Below are 16070 nucleotides of genomic sequence, written 5' to 3'. Positions count from 1 at the left end.
CCCAAGTCACATTCACAATGTTGCTGATCTAGCGGAAACTTCAGATCCTTGAGTCATGTTCCAAGAAGGATCACCTGAAGAACTAAATAATAGCTATCTGCCATGGCCATCTGCTTTCAAATTCTAAATATTATGTTTTATTTATTTATTTATTGCATTTATTTGTTGTTTTCCACCAACTGCCAACGGAACGGACATTTGAGGGGAGGCATTGCATTGAAAATGGGCTGCATATCAATGAAAGGGCATGGTGCTTTGAATGATTAAGGTTCCGGTTTCGATCATGGACACTGCCAGTTAAAAGGACCAGGTAGTGAAAGACCTCTGCTTGAAATTCCACAAAGCCACTGCCAGTCACAGTAGACAATATTGTGCTAGATAGAGCAATGGAATAAAACGGATTCCTTTGTTGGCCTCACGTGAGGTGGAAGACTGTGCTTTGTCGAAAGAGTCTTGGTGCTTTGTCAAAAGCAGGCATCCCCAAATTGCGGTCCTCCAGATGTTCTGGCCTACAACTCCCATGATCCCTAGCTAACAGGACCAGTGGTAGGGGAAGATGGGAACTGTAGTCCAAAACATCTGGAGGGCCGAAGTTTGGGGATGCCTGGTCAAAAGCTATCTTTCCATTTCCACTCTCCTTCCACCCAACTTTTTATGGCCAAAAAATGTTACTTCAGATTCCTCTGGAGGAACATGGTGGGAAACACAACAGCTGCCACCTACCTGAATACCTCAGAACAATAATAGTGAGAAACGGGGACCGCTCCTCTGTGAGGAGGCTGACGATTCCGCATGCATAGCCTTATTTTGAATCAGCAATATTTCAACCCGAAACGAGACATCTACATTTAACTTTAAAATGATATGAAAAGATGTTAGGACATCCCAATTTTCATCGGAGAAATGTTGGGATATCCCTCTTTTCACCAGAAAAATGTTGGGGGTTATGTTTCCAGTCCAGTTACAGCTGATACAGCTGGAAAAATAATTATTTCCTCCTTTCCCTGTGATGACAGCCCTTTAGAATAGGGATTTTCTACTGAGATTCAGGGGCATCGGAACTTGATGTTCCCATGCTCAGAATTTCATTCGGTGAAAGCCACATCCATGTCAAACACACAAACCTAGAAAAATCTGTGCCAGGTGTGAGTTTTCCATTAACACATATATTTCATTAATACCAGATCAGCACGGCAATATGAAAGTTACTGATTCTGAACCTTCTGTACTCGTTTATTTAAGGTGGGGTGTGGAGGAGAACTGTACAGACTGTCATAGCCATCTCTGAATTAGTGGGGCATTTTCCCACATTTTGCCTCGTGATATTTAAATGAAATGCAGAACCCAACACAGAGTTCAATACAAAATTGATTTTGATCATCTGCCTGGGTGGGGGCGGGCATGGGGCAGAATCTGGGAATGTGGATTGTTACAGGCCAAGGCTTTCAAAAAGAAAAGATAAGAAAAGGAAGTTAAGATATTTATTGACTGAAATTGAGTCTTGGCCAAACTACGCATCACACTGTGCTTAGCATGCAGTGTTTAGTTAAGTTTTTGTTGATTAAATAACAGGCATGGGGGAAGGTGATTCCACTGTAAACACTTATTTCTTCACTCTTTAGCCATAATCAGAAAGGAAATTCCCCACAACGATGACTTAGAATGGAAGGCAAGAGGTGGGGAAGGCACCAAATTTTGGCATCGTACAGGGGGCCGCTGAAATTTGAAAGCCCACCGCTGCACACAGAAGCCCATCGGAGTTTGGTGACACCCTTTGGTGTCAGTGGGAATTTTTCCCTCTAGCTTCAGTCCACACGTGGCGGGCGGATTTTCATTCCATTTGTGGCAGGAGAGTGAAGAGATAAGCTTTTGGTTGCCATGGTCCAAGGGCCTCTCCACCTAGCCCTCAGCACTCTTTCCAGGCCACACTCTTCACAAATAACACAAAATGTTATTTATCGGGCTAGAATGGGCCCTTGGACTTGGGTAATGGCTCTCGCTTGCCTAGTTGGAGGAAATGGTGTGTAAGTTTGTGTTGAAACTAGCCAACTGTAAGGCAAAATTAACATTTCTTGTTGCATACCCTCCAACATTTCTCTGGTGAAAATAGGGACATATCCTGGGCTTCTGACTCCGCCCACGCACAGGGATGTGGCCCTTGGAAGGTTACCCAGAAGGGAATGAACATCGTTTCCCATCCCTAAACAGCAGCATTTTATTGCATGGCTGTGTGGTCTGAGGCTATTGCTATCCAAGCAATGCAGCGGGAAGAAGCTAGGGAAGGGGCCCTCAGGCTGCCAAGGTCATGTAAAAAGGGTCTGAGGTACACCATGGCAGAACAGCTTTGCAGAAGAGGAATAAAAAGCCACACTATTTCGGCCAACTTGCTGTGCTGCTGAACACATAATCATCGCACACTGTTTTCCCGTTTGATTGCTCAACAGAAGTTTCAGACAAAACATTCAACCAGCATATATATATGGCAGGGGCAATTTCAGGTTGGGTTTATTTTTACTCAAGCACTGGGGGTGCTTAAGCCCTACTGTGCTGGATTCATCACAATCTTAAGAACTCCTTGGGGATGCGATTACCTCCCCCAGACATGCTGTGCTCTTATCGAGAATGTATAGCCTCCAAGACTTGCCACAGGAAATATTTCGAGGGGCAAACTGTCTTTGTGTATTCCAAATCACTCCTTCTCTCCCCCATCTATTGCATCCATTTCATTGGAGAAATCCCTCATTTGCATCGTAGAGCAAAGAAGTTAGATAGATAGATCGCATCAATTTCTCCACATACCTCAGTAATTGAAATATTATTAGGACCAACCATAATTGTCATATAATATTGATCAAGCTTTTGTGTTTCCCAGTACCTTTCAACAGGCTTAATGTTATGCAAAGCAAGGAGGAGTAAGAAAGAAACAACAACAACAACAACAACAACAAAATGTAGATGGTAAACGTCTTTAAATGATGAATGTTTGATATTAAGATATATCTGCTATAGCGCTCTCTCTCTCACTCTCTCTTAAGTAAAGGTTAATAAAAATGCCTCTGTATGGTTGAAAAGTGCCCTTTTCAGTTCATTCCAATCTAGTGAAAATTATTTTGAAGAAGCTTTGACGTGTAGAAAACTTGCCATATCTTTAATCTTGCTCTTCTCTGCATTTTTCAGACTGTGAAACATTCCGAGTTGTTATTTTACTGATGTGGCAGGTGGAAAGAGGCCCAACAGATCCATCCGATATCAAAGTGCATAGAATGTCTATCACTTCCTCACATTTGCAACCTGCATCGACTCTCTGATCGTCATAAAACAGTAATTCTGTGGACCACTGATGGATCCATAATGAACCTTCGGTCCACAGAACCACAGCAGAAATAATGGAGGAAAATTCTCAAGATCCTTTCAGACTTCTGATGCAGCTAGAGTCCATGTGCAGGGCAGAAGCAAAGGAGATGCATTGCTATATAGTGTAAAAAAAAATTGCTAGGTATATGCACACCCCACATCACAGGTGTGTTTGTTGATGAGATATGACAGTTTGGGCCAATTCATTGGCCTTGAATCTTGATTGTGACAAACACAAGGGTAGCCAGCTTCATCACAACTCCATCAGCCCTAGCCAGCACTTTCAGTGGTCAGGGATAACGAAGAGTAGCAGTCCAGCGACACCTGAAAGATACCACATTGGCCATCCTTGCACAAATATCTCAAATGTCAGGGTCCTGTCTGACTAGGAGCTTGGGGAGACTTCCTCAGAGGAAGAGGCATGGGATCCCACAGAGAATCCCCAGCTAGCAGCCTGAAAGAACCTGCCTTTGTCCTATGATAACTCAAAGAATCTGGTCTCATAAACCTCTTACCTGGCCCCCGACAACCTCTCTGATCACCATTGGCACTCTACCTTGACCCCACTATTTCTTGCTGTTCACCAGCTGGATCTCAAGAGCAAAAGCAGCAACAGGCCTGGTGGGTAGTGCAGAGCCAGTGTAGAACCATTCATGTAGCCAAGAGATGTTTATCATCAAAGATCTCCTGAAGAAGAAGGATCTACTTGGGAGAAGTCATAGATCAAGGATGGAGAACCTGTGGTCCTCCAGATGTTTCTGGACTACTACCACTCATGGTACCCCACTGATATTGTAAATTCCAGCTCCCATCAGCCTCATGGCTAACGATCAGAGATGGTGGAAGTTGCTGTCAAAACATGTGGCGGGCAGCACACTGGCTAGTCCTGCTTCAGACTTTGGAAACCTCAAAAGTTCATTGATTTAAACCCAGTTTATATGTAGGCCTTCTTCATTTACACCCGGCTTTCCCAAATGTGGGTCCCCAGCTGTTTTTGGACTACAATTCCCATCATCCTTGATCACTAGTCCTGCTAGCTAGGGGTGATGGGAGCTGTAGTCCAAAAACAGCTGGAGACCCACATTTGGGAAACCATGATTTACACCCACAGTCACCTGGGAGCTTCTTCTTCAAGCTGGGTTCATAATTGGTTGTGGTCTGCAGCCTCGTGGCTTGCAACATTTTCTATCTGATCATCGCCTTTCTAATGATGTATCTTTCCAATCCGATCATCACCTGGCTTCCAAGAACTGTTTAACATCCTGGGGAAATGATTTCTCTGCAGCTGTGTGGCATGAGTGTGATGGAGCAATAGCTTGGGACAGACAGCTCTGCCTACTTTTTAATGTTCTGACACATCCGGAATAGATTTTGCCATGGAGTAATAATCACAAAGAAGACGTTATTACCCAGCTCGAGCTATCATTAAAGTCATAAGCCAACTGCAAGGAAGGCAAACCCGAGACATATTATATACATATTAAAGGTTCTGTAGCCAGTCTCTCTTCACCATTTGAAGGATGCCTCGAATGTTCATATTGCACATATGCTATTGTGGTAGGAAACTTAGCCAACAGGATTAGTCATTAAAATAACTGATTGAGCAGAGTCAGTTCTCTGTGCCTGAAACTAGATTATCTATCTCTTAGGCAGGGCTACATTTCAACAAGGCTGTAAATGAGAGAAATTTATTCACCTCTAACTTTTATTGCTTGTGATTTATTTGGGGTTTCTCATCAAATCTTTTCATATTCAACCACATTCTCACACAGTTACATAGCCAAAGGAGAAAAAGGAGAACGCAGAAAGGCCACCTGTGAACTTATCTCAAATCTTGTCCCCGATGAGAAGTCAAAGTCAGCTACAGCCATGCTGTGAGATGCTGGGGTCTCACAGGTTTCAAAATCATTCCCTTTCCTTTGTAATCATTCACATATAATTCTAAAGAGTTGCCAAACATTGACCAGCCCTGAAATCTGCTATACACTTTCATGTGTTGAGTTGTAAGGCAACAACACTGATGTGCGTGACACTACTGGATTCTATGAACCATAACATTGTTGTACTGAAAAGTAATGCTAAGGATGAATTTGCTTGAACGTCATCCATTTTACAAATCTCATCATTCATTTCCCCTGCACTCTGCCACTATGAGAAATAGAGTGGGGGAAACTTTCCAATGGACAAGAATGGCAAGTGTTCTGCTCATGGTAGGCCCCTTTAATAGAAACTCGCTCTCTGGCTCTCTCTGGTGCAAGGATTAGCATATCCATCCCATTTCTCCTGATGCATTCCTGGTTGTCCTCCATGACTTGGAAGGTGACCATCTGTAGCAGGGAGCTTGTGCTACTTTTGTAGGCTGCCCTGTGCATTTAAGAACCCCGATTTTCATTCATCATATTGTACATAAATGCCTGCCAATTTTCATCTTTTGGGTAACCTAAAAAGACCCAAAAGTTTTAACTCCAGCCTTGGTGTGGCTGCCATTTGGAAGCATCTATGTGGAGCCTGTCAATAGCACCTAAGTCATATTTTCTTTCGACTTAAGATGATTTCAATAAGTGGCTGGAGACACAAACAATGAAACAACACCAGTTCCCCCCAAATATAGAATTGGATTCTCTGCTTCACACAGATTTAGGTGTGCATTACCATGTTGAAGCAGGATGTGTGCTGTTTTTCGAGGTATGCTGGTCTGGGTATAGATCAGCATGTTTAATCACATGCCTTTAAAAATAAATAATCAGTGATATTGCTTTCCAGTGGTGTGTATCTTGGTGTCAGACAATTCATATCACATACTGATGCTGGAGGACATGTATCTACAGTATCTAGAAGTGGTGTGAGCTACAACAGAGGATGGAATCAATTGGATGTCATAGGTTCACCTTTGAATCTGCATAGATTCTATTATTCTCTGTTTTGAAAAGAAATACTTTCTTTGAACATGTCCTTGAATGAGGACAAGAAACCACACAATAGTAGCAAGAGTTTTGTTTCCTCCCTAAATGAGGGGGGAGAATACAATTCTGTGTATTTGTAGGCAGAGTAGCTACTTGAAAGTACATTGACATCAAAATTGGCACCATTTCTGAAGAAGATGAAAGGCGGCAGATCCATTGAAATCAACAAAAGTTTTGCCTTTGCCTTTTGTGGAGTCAATACTTCACCCATCAATGCCATTAACTTCTGACATATGTCTCGATGAGGCAGCAAGATAAAAGGCCATATTTCTCCGGTGACAAAGAAATCATGAATTTCTGCTTACTTTGGCCTTCTATGATTAGTCAACATGAAGGCCTTTAATGTAAAATACTGGATTTACGTGCAAGTACAGGATCATTTATTAAAATGCACAAAAGATTTACGACTACTTGCTGTGTGGAAGCTGCCACACACATTGATCTTAATCTGTTGGCAGAACAACTGTCATGCGCCCCTCACAATTTTTTAAACTGGTATGACACCGTTTTAAATGTATAATGCATAGCAACGGAGCAAATGTTAGCAAGAATGTAACTGATTATCAGCCTATCAATTATTTCATTCCATTCAGCTGGGAATGTTGACATTCCCTCTCTTGTTCCAGTTCTCCAAATACTGCAGCAAGTAACTGTCATTACTGATATTATATCTCCCATAAAGCTAGCCACAGACTCTCCCTCTCAAATTAAAAAAGGCAATTAAAAGATAGATCTTCTTGACACCTTGCACATATCTACAATGACAAAGCACACTAAAGCTATGCTCCTGGCAGTTCCCTGGGTTTGGTAGGGAAGTGAAATGTTTAAAATATTTAAAACTATCTGGCTGGCAGCCTATCAATTTTATCTGCTAAGAACACATCGGGAAGACTTTGCGGAAGATTCTCTGTGGTTTTTTTAAATCGCTTTCAATCTGTATCGTGCGGCAGAGTTTTGTGAAGAGACCAATCTGAGGGAAAGAAATAGCTGGGAGGAAGATGGAACATTTCAGTGAGGCTTTGGAACCATAAAGATGTAGGGCAGCAGTTATTATTCACTTACTTTGGTTCTGATGACGAGAGGCAATGGGAGAAGCAGGAGGGGAGTGAAGACAATGAGGAGAAAACGTCGGTAGACCAAGAGTGCTTTGATGAACTTCATTGCGGTGGGCTGCAGGCTTTTCTTTTCTGTGGAAACCATAAACCAAAAGGGAAAAGAGAGATCGAACCTTAAGTACAAGTGTCTGATTAATATTTCTCCAAGCTATCACCTTTAGCCTTGGCAACAGAGCCTTCAGCCAAGCCAAGTTAAAAATAAATATAGCTCTTGATTGTTTTAGTGTCTTACCATTAGATAAGAGGTGCCTTTCCCAGCGAAGATATGAAATAGTTTGTGTCCTGACCAGGAAATTCTGTCCTGATCTAGGAACCCGCCCATGCCCTGTTGAGAAGCCTTCTTCTTCACCCTGCCCTTTCATGAAGCCGGAAGACAACCTGGGTGGGGCATGTGTTCTCTGAGTCCTAAGACTTCGTTAGGGGGTTGTTCGAGTTTCAAAGCTACTTTGGTTAAATGCAGAAGTACAGTGGAAAGTGAACTGAAATGTAAATGTTCAGAACTCTTGCTTCGTACTCTGATAGCACCATACCGGTGTTCCTCCTTACTGTGAGCGGTGAGAAAGGGATAATTTAAGCACAGTGTCCTTGGATACCTCTGAACCACAACAGTATTGTGACCTGTGCCGAAGTGACAGCACCTCTCAGGTGGGAGCCATTGGAGGCCAGAGCTCCCCCTGCCCATTTCTTGCCTTTGTGTACTTCTGAGAAGCGCAAAATGAACATTTCAAGTCAAAAGAGAAACTGGCCGGCATGTGCGATTCTGCACTTTCTTTATAATAATGTGGCAATCTTTAGCTGCTTCCCATGTCTATATGTGTTTTCTCGCCCTGCTGCCTGTTGACAGTTCCCATTTTTAACTGTAGCCTGGGGAGTGCAGAGTTTGGCTGTCTGAGTAATGTATGAAGCATGCTATGATGGCAGAAATGCTGAGTCAATCAAAATATCCCCATGATGTGCAGGAATTGTCTTGCTATGATGAAAGCATAGGACGGGCGTTAGCACCCAGAACCTGCTGGAAGTCCCTACCCTGCAGCTTCATTATTCTGCCCTCCTCCTGCAGCTGAGTTGAGTCACCATTTCCCACAACACCCTCAACCTCTTAGGAGTTGCCAGGAAATCAAATGGTGGCTAAACCCAGGTGCCCAACACTGCTTGGAATACTGTCACTGCAGCCAGGAATGTTCCTGCTCACCACAGCCAACTGACAGAGGAGGAGGAGGAGAGGGACACATTGCTCAAGACCCCCCTCAGACCTGGACCCACTAACCCAGCATTTCTCAACCGCTGTTCCGCGGCACACTAGTGTGCTGCAAGACGCTGGCTGGTGTGCCGCGACGTGCGGCGGCGAGAAGGGCGATTTGCATTGTTACGTGCCTGGCGGCCGCCAATGCTAAACACTTACCTACCGGAAAGCAATATTTCTCCTCCTCTTTCCCAAAGCTCAGTGCAAATGAGCCTGGCGGCCGCCAATAAACAACACTGACCCGCCGGAAAGCAATATTTGGCAAGTGTTTCTTACAGTCATAATTATAATATAGGGCGGCACAGAGTTAATTTTTTTAACTTTTTTAATGGTGGTGTGCCTTGTGATTTTTTTCACGGAACAAGTGTGCCATGGCCCAAAAAAGGTTGAAAAACACTGCACTAACCCAGGGTTTCCCAAACTTGGGTCTCCAGCTATTTTTGGACTACAACTCCCATCATCCCTAGCTACCAGGACCCATGGTCTGGAGTGATGGGAGTTGTAGTCCACAAACAACTGGAGACCCAAGTTTGGGAAACCCCCGGCTAATCTGTGGTCTTGCAGACATTGCTGCACTCAGCCAGTACTCAGAGATGATGGGAGTTGTAGTTTAGGGACTCAGACAACACAAACTTGTGGCATGGGCCCCTTCCACACATGTATCGCAATCCCATCCCAATGCAGAAATTCTCTGGAGTCATGAAAGGGAGCTTTCTGTTCTAATTCTGAAACGACATTTTTGACATTTCTGAAACAATGCCATGGCATGCGCTGAGGTTTTTTTTCCCCTACCATGCCCCAAGAAACACACACATGCACCCCATTGCACTTGACCCAGAAGGCCACAGCCCACTTTGTATTTTTGTTTGATCCAACCTGAAGAAGAGTCTGAAAAAGTTTTTTGACATTCCTTAATAAGGAGTGGGGCCCCTTTCGTCCTGCAGGTGTTGCTGAACTATAACTCTCATCAGTCCCATGAAGCTGTTGGGCAATACGCACCAACCGAGTGGCAACAGCGGCAGGGTCGACGAAATAACAAAGTTGTCTTCAGTATCTTTGCTTGCTTTTATTTAAAATTATATACACCACACTCCTCTACTCCATTCCTCTCATTTCACAATCCATCACCACCACACCCATGAACCATTTGGGTAGCTGAAATACAGAATTCAAAATAGTCAATTACCCAATCACATTACAGTAAGCAAACTACCTTCAATTATTCAAATTAGCAAAAGCTCACAGGTGTGTCAATATTCAGATCAAGGTTACAAACACACATCTCTGTGCTTGACCACATCAGTCTTAAAGGGAAAACCTAACAGAAGTATGGCCTCTGTACAATTAGTTATATAGGGTTTCAATCCTTGACAGACTAGGGCTGCTTCACGCTTTGCAGTTTTTTTTAAATGTGGGAGTCACGTAGATTTGTTGCATATGTATCTTGTTCGACAACTACAAAAAGAAACTGTACAAACCATCCCTGGCAAGTATCCCAAACTAATTGAGATGCCAGTCAGCTGATCCCAGTTTCCTCATCTTGCTAGTCTACTCTCCCCGCCCTCAGTCATACATTGCAGAATCAGCTGCGCTTCAGTCATCAAACTTTCGATTGGCCTGCCAGTCGATCCAGATTTTAATTGCCCTGAAAACATGCAACCTCACTGACCCCCGACTATTTGCCAACCATAGCCGCTGATGTAATTTCTCTTTTGTACTGCTGAACGTCTCGTGCTCCTCTGAAGAAAATGTACTGCAGTGAGTACAAAAAGCAGTGGGGAGTGGAAAAGTTAATTAATCTGGTTAAGTGCCCATTTCAGGCAGGGTAACCATTCCCTTGTGCTGCAGTAGTTTGCAATGACCCAGACAAGTGCAAGGCTAAGAGGATTAGCAGCTTAACCTGACCAGGCCTGCTCAGGACAGATCGCAAGAGTGGTCTTTCAGATGATTTTGGATTTCAACGTAAGAACATAAAAAGAGCCCCACTGGATCAGGCCAGTGGCCCTTCTAGTCCAGCATCCTGCTCTCACAGTGCCCACATGAAACCCACATGCAGGACGTGAGCACAAGAGAACTCTCCCAACAACTGATATTCAGACACATACTGCCAACTCCCGTGATCCCCAGCCAGCCATGGGCCAAGGATGTTGCAAGTTTTAGTCTAACAATTTTTTGGGGGGGGGGGAGCACTGGTTCTTTTATCCTGCAGTGTATTAAGGGCTCTGAATGATGCCACAAGCATCAACCCAAAGTCCCTTCCTCGTGTTGTACCATTCTGGGTGAATCTACACTCACTGTTTTACACAGTCGTCCAGTTGCTTCAGCATGCATCCAAGCCACAATGCTTTCATTGTATATAGGGTGGGTCTACACTCATGGTTTTTAACGTTAAGGCATGGTTTTGCTAATGTACATGGACACATGACATCCTACTTTTTACGTGCATAATGTGTTATTACTTTGCCTTTTTATCATTTAATGCTTAATGGCTGATGTTTTAATGTATTTTTAATCTCCTGTTGGAAGCCGCCCAGAGTGGCTGGGGAAGTAATACGTTGTTGTTGTTTTTGTTGATTGTTTTATGTAGCTATATCGGTGAAACACTGCTCATATGTCCCTATGTAGTGTTTTACCTTTCTTTACTGCATTCAAACTCTGACCCCCCTCATATGGTATTCAGGGAGGGAGGGAGGATTAAAATGTGACACCAGAGGGTGGAGCAGAGCAACCAGTGACCAACAGCAGGGAAAGAAACAGTGTTTTGGGAAATGATGTGGACAGGTATTACTTACATTTGATGGGAGGGAAAAGGTAAAAAACATTGTAATTAACAAGTATGCCCTGTGATGTTTTAGAACAACATACCTAATATTATTATAATAGTGGAAAATAACGTTAAACAGGTCGGTGTAGATCCAGCCATTGCTGGCAGAATTTAAACGCCATTGCCTCAGTTTTGGTGTGAACTGAAAAACACCTACAGTCACTTTTCATTACAGGTAGGTAGCCATATCTGAAGAAGTGTGCATCCACACAAAAGCTCATACCAATGACAAACTTAGTTGGTCTCTAAGGTGCTACTGGAAGGATTTTTATTATTATTATTTTGTAGTCACTTTTCATGTTACGCTCTCCCAACCCACAGCTGTAATGAATTTGCTTCCCCAGATTCTCTCTGCAAACGAGGATGTCAAACATTCGCCAGATGTTCTCTGCATCTTCAAACATTTGCAGGATATTCACTGAATATTTCATAGCAATAGCACATCTGATGATATTTCAGTTTGTTGTTTGACTTTGATACTTGACAATATTTAACATCCCCTGATCATATTGTAGCGGGTGAAGCTGGCACTCCAAGTTTTACACGTTTGCTGTAAATCGATCCGCTGCCAACACTTGCGCAGTAGTTTTGACTATTTACCCTCTACCCTTTTTCTGCTGGTGCAGCTAGCCCTGAGCCATAAGAACATAGGAGCAGACAGCTGGATCACGCCAAAGGCCCATCTAGTCTAGCAACCTGTTCTTACAGAGGCCAAACAGATGCCTGTGGGAAGCCCATGAACAGGGCCTGAGCACAACAACACATTTCCCATTCCTGTAGTTCTAAGCAACTTGTATTCAAAAGGATACTGCCTTTGAAAGTGGAGATGGAACATTACCAGCAGGGTGAGCCGCCCCTGCCTGCCTGTCCTCCCATGAATTTGTCTAATCCGCTTTTAAAGTTATCTAGGTTGATAGCCATCGCTACTAGTTATAGTTGCCTGAATTTATCACTTAATTCCCAGATCTTTCATTTCTGTGGATAAAGGCAAAAGTGTTTAATATTCCTATCAAAGTAAAATTAGTTATTTTATGTGAGAGATATTCAACGCAGATCCTCCAAGTGTCCCTATTTTCCAAGGACAGTCCTGGATTTACAGAAGTCGTCCCGGTTTCTGATTTGATCCCAGAATGTCCTGCTTGTCTTTAGAGTGTCCCTATTTTTGTCAGAGAAATCTCGGAAGGTATGGAATAGGACATCCCTATTTTCATTGGAGAAATGTCAGAGGGGAGGTCTCTATTTTTATTGGAGAAATACTGGAGGGTATGTCAACATTACTCCAGCACTGAACTTGAGCGGCCTGTGCCAGTCACTATGAGATGAAAGCCACTGTCATATCATGGCACAACATACCAGGGAGAACCCTCAGTTATGAAGAAGTAGATAAAATTCAAGCCACCATAAGGGGCCAAACACACACACACAAGATAGAAAGTGACTGCCCTTGTGTGACTATAGAACTTTGGCTACCTGAGACCAGAGCAGATTCCACAGCTCAGAGAATTATGGGGAAATATTCCTCGCTGCTACCCAACCTCAAACACCCTTACAACATGGGAGCACATTCCCTGCTTTGTGAGGTTATCTGAACCTGGGCACGAGGTCAAGCGGATACTCATGCTCTCTTCCTGGCTCAGAGGAAACTCTTGAAATCCTTCCTTGTTCAGAGGTACGCTGCAACACTTTGTTGCATGTCTTACTGGTATCTTCTAATTAATGTGGGTGGTGGCTGCGCCATCAGCAGCAAACATGTATTTTGCCTAAAGCTCCTGCCATGGTGATGTGGGTAGCTTTGGCTACCATCAGAATATCTGAAGAAGGTGGAAGAAAAAGCATTTTGCAATGAGAATTTCCGATCTATGTTTTCTTAGTCATGGTAATATATGCATGTGTTTAGTGATTATCTGCATTCCTCCATGCCCCAAAGGAAATTTGTCTAGTGTGCTGGTTGAAAAATTATATATCCATGTACATATGTACATAGAATTACACTAAAAGAATGGCTTTGCTTAACTAAGTTACTTTGGGAAATAATTCAGACATAAAGACAAGCCATGGTTTACTGTTCCAAGAATGATAAGCAGCAATGCTTGAGCTCAAATAATTGCTTCTTTCCCTCTTTCCCTTCCTTCATGTTTGAGTGATTAGTTCGCCTCCTAATTTGCCATTCCATCAGAATGCTGGAAACTGTGGTTTGCACTAACCATTGGTCACCCTCAAGCTAGGAGTCAAATCAGGATCGAACCATGGTTTGGAATCTGGTTTTGAAGGCAAACTATGGAAAAGTTAGTGGAAACCATAGTTTGTCACTTTGAACAAAATAGCAGCCTATGGTTTACCACAAACAAGAACCAAAAGCTTCTAAACTCATCCCCTTATGTTCAAAGAAAGCAGAATGGAAGGAGGAAGTGTTTGTTCTTGTAACAGTCTTTTTTCCTTGTAACAATTTTCTTGCTACATGGTTTGTTGTTGCATTAGTCTCCCAGTGCTAAACCTGTAATGTGCTTCGGGATGTGGGAATGAAAATCACAGCATATCATTCATAGAACATTTCCATTCCTAGCAGCCAACCCAAGCAGCCAACTAGAGCAGAATGTAGGAAAATAAAGAGATTGCTGCCTTCAAAATATTTTTTTAGAGGATCACAATTCTGTGGCTTGTATAAATTGTCAACAGGTAATGAAAATGTCTACACTAAACTATGCACTCTTCCTCCCTGCCCCCATCCCCTAGATCATAAGATGATTTCTAAAGTTAGATTCCTATTAGCCTGGTGATATGAAAAATCTAATGGGCTGTCTGTACCAATTTGAGCTATTGTGCAAACAAGTTGGCACCAAAGAGGGGGGAAATCTTGCTTATGCAAAGCAGAGACTGTAACCTAGATCACACTGCTCTTTTCTCTCCCCAGAGCTGTTTTACTTGCTGTCACAATGAATGAACTCAGCAATGTATTGTGTAACAGGTTCCTCCGTATAATTTTGATATAGCAGCATTAATTTTGGAGTGTCAAAACAGAATAGAAAATGAATGGGTTCCTTTTGCTATGGTTCAGTTCTTGGAAACCTAGAGGGGACTCTTTTATTAGATAGTAATTTGCAATCATGGGGAATGAAAACAAAGAATCTAAAGCAGGGGGTGTACAGAAGCTTGTGCATGAAGATTTCAGGCATCTGCACCGAAAACACAGCAATGCACAAACTTTTGGTGGCCTGGAAGTGTAGTGAAATTGTTCCTGGGTGAGCAGATAGACCTTCAGAGAATTCATGGGAGATGGATTTAGACTGCAAGCCCCGTTCCTGTTTCCAAGATATGAAACTGAGTCTTTTCATATAAAACTGTGCAAGCAATGAGAGATACCGGTACTGATTTTTCTATAGTTCCTGAACTATAGACAGGAACTCTGCTGAGACTTTCAGGCAAATGCTTGGGAGTCATTCCTGAAACAAGTCATTCCTGGAATAGCATTCCCCATATCTCTGCACAATCTAGCGTTGTGCTTACACATTAATGAAACTCACATTTGCTCAAGAATAGCCTTGCACAATGCAGTGTCTCCCTCTGTGATACACAGAAATAGCTATAGGTTCCTGGGTGGCATCACAGAACAGACAGGGAATACAGGTTTTCTGGGTGATTTCCTGCTCATCTTCTTGGGTGAGTCAATATCAGGCTCAGCTTCCCCATGCTTTCAGAGGGATTATTTATACAGGTTCCTTGCACAGATAATTGCACTGAAACAGTGAGGAACCCTATAGTAAGAATAGTGATGAGCCGAACTGAAGCCCAGCTGCACAAACATATTTTTGCCTTCTAGCTTTTGCTCTTAGAAGGTGCAAAGAGCCACATTCCAGAGAATGGAAAACTTGTCCAAGCGAACTGGAATTTTATTGACATCTCCAATTACAGGTCTCCCTGTGAACCTCACCTGTGATGGGGGGGTGGGGAGGCAAGATGCTCTAGCTTGCATTGGTTTATAGCAGTGCAGACAGTTCACTTGAAACATGGCCAGAGTATGTGGACTAGTCCATTCTATATACCTGGGACCCGCATCGTGGCATCAAGCCACCATAAGGGGCCAAACACACACACAAGATAGAAAGTGACTGCCCTTGTGTGATTATAGAACTTTGGCTACCTGAGACCAGAGCAGATTCCACAGCTCAGAGAATTATGGGGAAATCTTCCTCGCTGCTACCCAACCTCAAACACCGTTACAACATGGGAGCACATTCCCTGCTTTGTGAGGTTATCTGAACCTGGGCACGAGGTCAAGCGGATACTCATGCTCTCTTCCTGGCTCAGAGGAAACGCTTGGAATCCTTCCTTGTTCAGAGGTACACTGCAACACTTTGTTGCATGTCTTACTGGTATCTTCTAATTAATGTGGGCGGTGGTTGCGCTTTTTGCCTAAAGCTCCTGCCATGGTGATGTGGGATCTCTATGCAACATTTTGGCTCTGCACCCCTCCATGCCCCAAAGGAAATTTGTCTAGTGTGCTGGTTGAAAAATTATATATTCGTGTACATATGTACATAGAATTACACTAAAAGAATGGCTTTGCTTAACTA

General features: G+C 43.1%; 1 protein-coding gene across 1 annotated transcript in view; it reads right to left on the bottom strand.

Annotated features, from left to right (window-relative positions):
* The window catches only part of SLC13A1 (solute carrier family 13 member 1), an 83971-nt gene that overhangs the window by 39676 nt on the left and 28225 nt on the right, over positions 1-16070 (bottom strand). Inside the window, exon 2 of the mRNA XM_035127612.3 lies at positions 7380-7504. Coding sequence (XP_034983503.1) covers positions 7380-7478 — 99 coding nt within the window. The 5' untranslated portion in view covers positions 7479-7504. The remainder of the gene's footprint in view (positions 1-7379; positions 7505-16070) is intronic.

Source organism: Zootoca vivipara, chromosome 9 (assembly GCF_965207765.1).
Source record: "Zootoca vivipara chromosome 9, rZooViv2.hap1.1, whole genome shotgun sequence".
Lineage (NCBI taxonomy): Eukaryota > Metazoa > Chordata > Lepidosauria > Squamata > Lacertidae > Zootoca > Zootoca vivipara.
This window is presented reverse-complemented; position numbering and strand designations above follow the sequence as displayed.